The 7,959-nt window shown below is 49.3% G+C and overlaps 1 protein-coding gene across 1 annotated transcript; it reads right to left on the bottom strand.

Annotated features, from left to right (window-relative positions):
• Positions 1-3,594: 3,594 nt before the first annotated feature.
• On the bottom strand, positions 3,595-6,340 carry LOC146199374 (mid1-interacting protein 1A). Its single transcript, XM_084594829.1, has one exon. It carries the CDS (start codon positions 5,959-5,961, stop codon positions 5,203-5,205), a length of 759 nt encoding a protein of 252 aa, XP_084450955.1. The 5' UTR covers positions 5,962-6,340; the 3' UTR covers positions 3,595-5,202.
• Between the last annotated feature and the right edge of the window lie 1,619 nt (positions 6,341-7,959).

Raw genomic sequence — 7,959 nt, 5'->3', positions numbered from 1 at the left:
GAAGTAATCGTTGTCACTCTTGTTTTGCTGTTTTAGCCAACGGGGAGTAGAGGAAAGTACACGGGCACAACAGCGGAGGAGACAGCTGTACATATCCATGCATTTCAGCTGTTCAAATCCCTGTGCACGCAGAGAACGGAACGAAGCTACAACTGGCGCTTTGTTCTCATGACAGAATTTTATAACGCCCATGCCTGCATTTTATTCATATAAAATCTATTATGAGGGTCATTGTACTACAAATATGCTGCTTTTGTCTTAACTGTCGGTCGGAATCGAACCCGGGCACTGCAGCAAAGTATTCGGGCATCATAACCACTGCACCACCGCGGCGGGGCTCCTCAAATATCCTCGACACAAGATTTCCAACAGTATATGACTAGTGTTTCTTTTGTCTCCATTGAGAAAAAGGGGTTTGCTTGTAAAAGGCGTTTTACTGCGACTTGACGAAGCCCAGTCCCCTGCATGTGGAGTTCGGTAGTATATAGTTCCAGGCAATCACACTCGTCCATAGAGCGCCCGAGCCGTGTGCTGTGGAGAAAGATGTCAAATCTTAACGCAACTGCTTTGTTAGGGTCATTGCGGTTGTCTGTGCTCTTCGCATGACTGTGGCTGCGCTAGAGCGCAAGTGTTATCAGTAAAAGTCATTCCTGCTACGGAATTTCCCCTTACCTTCGCTACACAGCACCACTCGAGCGCCCAGACAAGTGTTATCGAGTTTGCACATTTTAAAAAGCTGCACTGCATATTTAACTTTGTTAAACCCCACACTTTAATTTTTGAGGCCTTATAAATGGCTCATCAGCAGCGAAACCCGGCGTTGTTTGAAGTAAGTTGTTAAAGAGTTCATTTGCACAAGAATTTAAACGAGAAGGTCGATGGGATCAGGCCGATAAGCGCCAAAACCCACTTGCATGCCGCCACTTGGACGGCTGGATCTGAGCTGTGCGCCCCACTGATCCATACTCTCAATGCTAGTGTGTTGTTTGGGGAGCTTTGAGAAATCCCACGTGTCATGTGTGAGGTTGGTTAGCTGGGTGGCAGAATTTATAACTGGTCAGTGAAAACCTCAGATTGGGCAAGCAGGGCTCCTTCGTCGTCCTGTACCTGCGCTGTTGCTTTTTAGTGGTTATACCAACTAGCCCGCTAAAACACATTTGTGAAACATATTTAACTAAATGCACACACAACAGAATATGCATACCCTAATCTATTTGATAAATAAAAATTAAGAGGCAGTTATTTGGCCTCTCGGAGCAGGAAACGTGGTACACATACAGAGCGACCAACCTTTCAATGGGCGCCCCTATTACAACACCTGAAAAGGTGGCTGACATTTCGATACTTCTACTGAGACTCAGGCTGCATAATTGAAGCATATTTTTTAACCCCGTAAAGGATGGATGCGTACACAGAGTAAAAAGGCATTTTACCACTTTGCAACCTCTCAGTCGAACAGCGAACAACTCACTCTCCAGGGCCCATTCTTTCCACCAGATACATTACCGACCGTGGTTGGGTATAAAATTAGCAAGAAAACAAAACTTCGAGCAAACATGGGCGAAATGCGATATCGATATGATTCATATGAACCAATTCAGTGATCACCCGAAATCTGTGACGGAGACGTTCGCGCTGCTCTAGAGCGGCACTGACTGCGCAACCTCGGAAGACGACGCATTTTTAATGTATCTTGCTAATTAATACCGGTGCAAATAGAGGATGCGGGAGTAATACTGAGCAGAAAAAACAGTGCTCGCGTAATTTGTAATTATGTGAGCACTCTGAGTGTAAGAGGCAAATTATTTGGAATATGCAATAACCTTCGTCGGATGCAGATTGGAGAATTTGCGGCGGACGTCGATTCCATGGAGCTCTCAGACTAAAGTGCCCCAGTAAGTGTAAGTTTTCTGCTAAACTAGGAAGCATTCCTGACATATTGGAAAAGGCTCCTTGCGATATCGGCAACAACTGCTATCTTCCTTGAACAACTTTTGAAACGTTGCTGTCTTATCGTTATGGCACACACAATGCCCTTCGGCGGTGCCGCTGCCACTTGATATGCACAGATTGCCTCGTCGGAAAGCGTGAGACCAGTGATTTCCCTACATACACCCAAAGGGGTGAATCCCCCTTCCCCCCCCCCCCTTTTTTTTTTGTTTTGAGAATACCAATTAATTCGTACCATATTTGTGTGTGTGTGTGCACTGATGGCTGCCAAAAATTACTAACGCTATGGGACATCTAAAATGCGTAATTATCGGCCTGGCACTTCATTTCTTTTTGTTCCCTGCAAAGACAGAGACTGGCGAGGAGAATCTCACCTCTCCGCCCGCGCAGCAGCCTCGAGAGCCACGAAGCTGAGATTTTGACGGCGTTGCTGGGGTGCCAGGGGCTAGCGGACTACCCACAAAAATGTGGGAGAGGGCCGAAGGGAAAAGAGGTGCTCGCCTGAGCATTCCTGCATTCCACAGGAGGCATAAGCCGGGACGTCGAGAAAGGCGTAGCTGAGGAGGAAGCCAAGCAGCAATGGCCTCGCCTACTCCAGCAACCAGGCTAGTCACGCCACATACTTCGAAGAGAGGGAAACGGCCGACCAGACCGAACAAAATGCGCGCCGTACACGCGCTGATAAAGCGTCCAGAGGTCAATGCCCCTCGCTTCCCCCCTCTTTTAACTAGCCAAACAGCCCCCCCCCCCCCCCCCCACCTAAAAAAAAAAATAATAATAAAACAGTAACACCTGAGCGCGATGCGCAAGCCTGCATATGAAACCACGATGCACTTCGGTGTGCGTATTCACTGGCGATCATTAAGCGTTTGTGTGTCAAGGTCAACCGGCGATCTAGTGGCCTCCGCGGAATTCTGGGGTCGAGCAGGTGGCTCTGGGTCGAGACGGAGCTAGTCTTCGACGACGCGAACACAGTGCTCGGAGCTATCGCGTTATGAAAGCATTTGGCACAACTACTTGCGAAAACAACTGCAGCCTCAATGGTTTCTCGGATAATGCTCACAGTGTCAATGCTCTCTCACACAGTTTATAATGGACGAAATAAAAAAAGGTCGACTACGCCACGGTACAACGCAACTTCGGTGAAAAAAAAAAAGTGTCGATTGAAGACACCGGCATCGGGACGTAATGAGACACGGCGAGTCCGTGCGCGCGCACCCGAAGTGGGCCAAGACATTGACGCAACCGTTCTAGGAAACGAGGCCACATGGCGGTGCATAGTTCAGTTACGGCGGCCACACCAGCGCTCCTGCGGTGCCGGAGAAACCGTTTGGATTCACCCGCCACTGGCTTCGCCCTGCGTTACGTAGCACTGAGCAGCAAGCAGACAGCCCGGTTCGCAGGCGAAAGCGCTCGGGGACACAGGTTCATGCCTGCCGCCGTCTCCAACAGGGGCAACCAACCTCTTTTTCGTAACATGACCTTTCTATCTGCCAACAATAAACAGGCGGAGAATGCAGGCAAGCAGGCTGCGGGTACTTCCGTTTGCACTCGGCCCTTTCAAAAAGCACCTCGCTTCTAATTTTGGAGCCTCCTCGGCCGCCGTCACCGGCGGCGAAGAAAAGCAAGACACAGCAGACGAGGTTTTTTTTCGGCAATATAGCTCTTGTTTTAATTGTTTCTATCAAAAGAACAACAAAATGTCCATCAAACTGTCTCGCCGCTTCACACCGTAACAAGTACACTTCGCACCTCACAGAGAAGCCAAGAAAGAAACAACATTCAAAACGCACGATGACTTGTTAATTCTCTAAAATTCTGCCTTTCTGGTCTTTAAACAAGAAAAACACATCATTCTAAATTTATTTTGTTTTATTTAGTCGAAACCTTCACGTAGTTCATCACACAAGCCAAGATGTAGTAATATTTACATATGTACACACGCACTCACGCAAACACACGCTCAGCTCCGCAACACACAATCCCCGAGAAGCTAGCTCGCGTCGCTACACCTTCGAACAAACAACAACCGTTGCTGGTGAAAAAAAAAAAAAAAAAAGAACAAAGAAAAAAAAACAGCAACGCAAGAAAAAATGAAAACACTGGTCGTGAGTATTCTCCCATACAACAGTTAGCGACGAAAGCAGCAGCTTGGAATGTTGCGCGATTTTGGTTACATGAATTCGACCTTTCCAGAGCCAGTTATAGTAGAACAGCCTTATCACGAGATAAAAAAAAAAATACACAATGAATTTACGGTTAAATGCAGTGCGTCTGGCAAGACTTCGGAAGAGCAAAGGCGCTTCGTGCAAATCTCAATTTCGAAGCGGCCGCATCGTCGTCACTGGCTGTTAGCTAACTCTTACGATCGGTCGCTCAATAGGCTTGCCTTCAAGCTACTACTACTCCCAGTACATATATATAAAGATACTGACAAGGAAAAAAAAAAGTGCGTGACAAGAAACAAGCTTCGGGCGAACTGGCCGCCGAAAAGCGCGAGGCGCAGAGAAATAAGTTAACACACTACTGGCCCACATACGGGACCTCCCGCAGCCATTTTTGCGGAGTCTTGCCAGGTTCACCCGGAAAACGAAAACTTCCCGCTACGCATTCTACGTGCTCCTTATTCCGAGCGCCGCAAATAAAGAGACGACCCGCCAGATCGTGATGGGGATTTTGCTCCGCGCAACCCTGGGGCGGACTGAGAGGCATGACTTTGGGAGAGGGATGGCTGGGTGCTTCGCAACGAAGATAGGGCTTGGGTAACCTGACAGACATACCAGCCGCAGTATATGATACATAAAAAAAAAAAAAGATTTGCACTGGGACGGAAGGGTCGAATTAAAACCTGAAGTAACGGAACACAGAACGAGGCTGCCGGAATCACTGTGCGCGCTGCTCGCGCCGACGGGGGCAGATTGCAGGTCAGGGCGTAAAACCGAAACTGGCACGAGCAGACACCTGCCGCGTCGCATCATCCACGTGTCATGGTCAAAACGAAGAAACGAAAGTTTATCCTTTTTTTTTTTTTTTTTTTTTTTCACTTGTGATTTAGATGCCCTTGTTGCAGGGTTGCGCGGGGTGGTGGGGGGGAGGATGAACAATTTTCTTCTTGCTTGTAGGCGGCGGCGGCTCCTTTGGGCGTTGTTCGGCGGGAGTCGAGAAGCGAGCACACTGTACATCGTTCGGAGTGACGATAGCACGGTATATCCCGTTGTGGCCTGGGGTCCGACGCACACTACCACGTTGGAATCAGAGTGCCGACGCGTCCACTTCCTCCTGATACCTGCACGCCAGGTAATCGGCCGAGTCGGCGAGCTGGTGTAGAATGGCGTGCAATCCCTGCAGGTGATGCCTGAAGGCGGCGGCCAGGTGCAAGCTTTGCTCCAGCCCATCGCGGTCCGTGACCACGCTGTCCACGTCGGAGTCTGTGTCGGACGTGGAACCCGTCGAGCCGAGGCTGTCATCCGAGGGCTGCCGCGTGTGCTTCGGCGGCGGCCGAAGCAGGGCTCCGGTCAGCGGCACGACGGCCGAGGTGGCGGCCGCGCTGGGGCCCCACAGCAGCTCGTTCTTGACATCGTTGAGCATGTTGTAGAAGGAATAAAGATCTGTATGCGACAGGTTGGCCGGCGGCGCCCGGCCAGACTTGTCGGTCAGGTCCATGTCACGCAGCCTCGAAGGCACCAGCACAGTGGCATCCATGTTGTTAACCGATTTGACGAACCGATCCATAGCGCTGAGAATACTCTGCTGAGAACAGGTGAAAGAATCCTCGTTGCGACTGGTGCGCCGAGAGGCGCTGGAGCCCGGGCCCCGGTGGTTTGCGTCCAGCCGATACATCTGTAGGTTGTCGAGGGCAGACACCGGTCCGCTCACCGTAGGCACACGCTTCAGTTGACCAGGAGCAGCGTCCTGAGGGAGAGACTGCCCTGCGTAAGACTGTCGCCGCGACTTTTGACTCGCTCCAATGGCGGAAAGTCGCCTTGGGCTCAGACTGTTTGCACTCTCCATTCGAGGAGGTAGGACTTCTTCTCTCGGGGGGCAGATACACGCAGCGTATACGTCTCGATTGACCACTTTTTTTATGCCCCCACGCCAGCCGCGACCGGAAAACGCAACCCCCACCCGACCGACGCAGACGGGACAGCCCCACTCACCGAGTCGAGGGGGGAGCGTTGCGAGTTGCTGACGTCGGCTGGCCTGCCCAACGTTTCGCCAGGCTCGTTAGCAATGGCAGGCCGCTCTTGAGGTCGCTTGTGAGAGGGGACGATGACGGCAGCGGGAAACACGGCACCGGCAGCGTTAATCGGCAGCCCAGATGGTCTGTCGTTCTTCCCTCAGCCAAACGCAGTGAGAGCGCGCCACTTCCGCCGCTATGTCGCCCCACTATCAGGTGATGAGCGCGCCTCGCCATTGGCCAGTTGGTCTGTTCATGGGCGCCGCCTTGTCACGTGACCTGGCTTGTACACGTGCTAGCCGGTGCGGTCGCGGCGTGAACAAGGCGGCGTGAATCGACGCCGCCGCTCTTCCGATCAGCTTTCTAACATTGTGCTCACGCGAAGCGCTTATTACAAGCGTCGGACGCCTCCGAAGAGACGTGGAAAAGGAAGCCGTGATAAGCCGACGTTTTTTCCTAGGAAAAGAGCAGCTGCAGTTCAAGTATGACGGATATTGTAACCCGATCAGTAGCATACTAGCGCGTCCTGTATTTACTCTGCTCATAATACCTCTTGTAAAAAAAAAAAAAAAAGCGCTGTAGTGCTCGAAATTGATAAATTATTTTTTTTTTTTTTTACGGCTTCGATGGTTGAGCAACGTATCGGGCATAAACACCTAAATTCGTTTACAAGGCAGATAATTCGAGAAGCTTTACACAGACCTAGAGAGGGTGTCGCCATCTGTGTTTGGCGCTACGAAGCAATTCACTTCGCGTTCAATGTGGCCAGAGGTATACAGGGGCGCGTCAAATTTCAAGGCTATGGCAGCATATATACCCTATTCTGTGAAGATTCCAGGTAGTTTCGAGCAGTATATCTGTTTCACGGTAGTTTGGTTTGGACGTCCATGAAGATTTTGCCAGTTAAGAAGTTAAGTATCATGCTCCGACTCCGTCGCACACCTTTTCGGCGAGAGGCAATATAGACGCTGTTGGCGAAGTGGCGCGCTAGTTTGAAATCGCAGTTATGATCTGAATGGTTAAGCTTTCGATTCATGCACTCTCTGAAAAACGCGGTTAATGCACCGATATTTTGACTAATACCGATTCTGCCGTCCAGTGTTTACCCTCTTCCATGTAAGAAAATAGAACTGATCGCATCAACCGTTTCAGTGGGAGGATGGCGTCAGCTTTCCCTTTTTCGGTTCCAAGTTCGCAGAAAGAAAAAAAGACATGCTTAGCGTCTGCACCTTGCAGGTAACAAGTTTCGCTTTTTAGTTCTTGTGTAAAAAGGCACTACTATTTGTAAAGTGTTACCTTTTCTTCTTTGTCTTTCGAAGTAGGTTATTTTCCCCGTTTATAATGGTGTACTTGAAGTCCTTCACTTTCAACTCCGATAACCAAGCAGATGCGAAACCGATTACCGGAATCATTAAACACATGTTTGTACATGGAGAACGGATTTAATCACCCAGAATCATCTCCCCGTTACAACGCTCGAGCGCAATTTTTTTTTTTTTTTCACGTTCGGTTTTATTAGAGTTTCACTAAAAATTATCATATTCGGCATATGCAGCATTTCAACTTTTTTTTTCCTCGCACCCTACTATTCTTTTCTTTTTCTTTTTTTTTTTTTTTTTGCGAGAATCTCACAGACCAAAGAGCTGTCATCTTCAGCTGTCTCACACGTTCACAAATAAACGTTTGGTTTGCGTTCTATAGCCGAGAAAACATCTGGAACTTCGACCGGCACCAGTTTAATTAAGCTTGGCATTTGGTAACATCACCACCGATCTCTTCGCGGTTGTTTTTGGTATAGTTGATATATTGACACAATAATAACATTTATAAGC

Source organism: Amblyomma maculatum, chromosome 2, assembly GCF_055883805.1.
Source record: "Amblyomma maculatum isolate TAMU_Amacu chromosome 2, ASM5588380v1, whole genome shotgun sequence".
Classification (NCBI taxonomy): domain Eukaryota; kingdom Metazoa; phylum Arthropoda; class Arachnida; order Ixodida; family Ixodidae; genus Amblyomma; species Amblyomma maculatum.
Note: the sequence above shows the minus strand (reverse complement) of the source record. Positions and strands in the feature narration are given on the sequence as shown.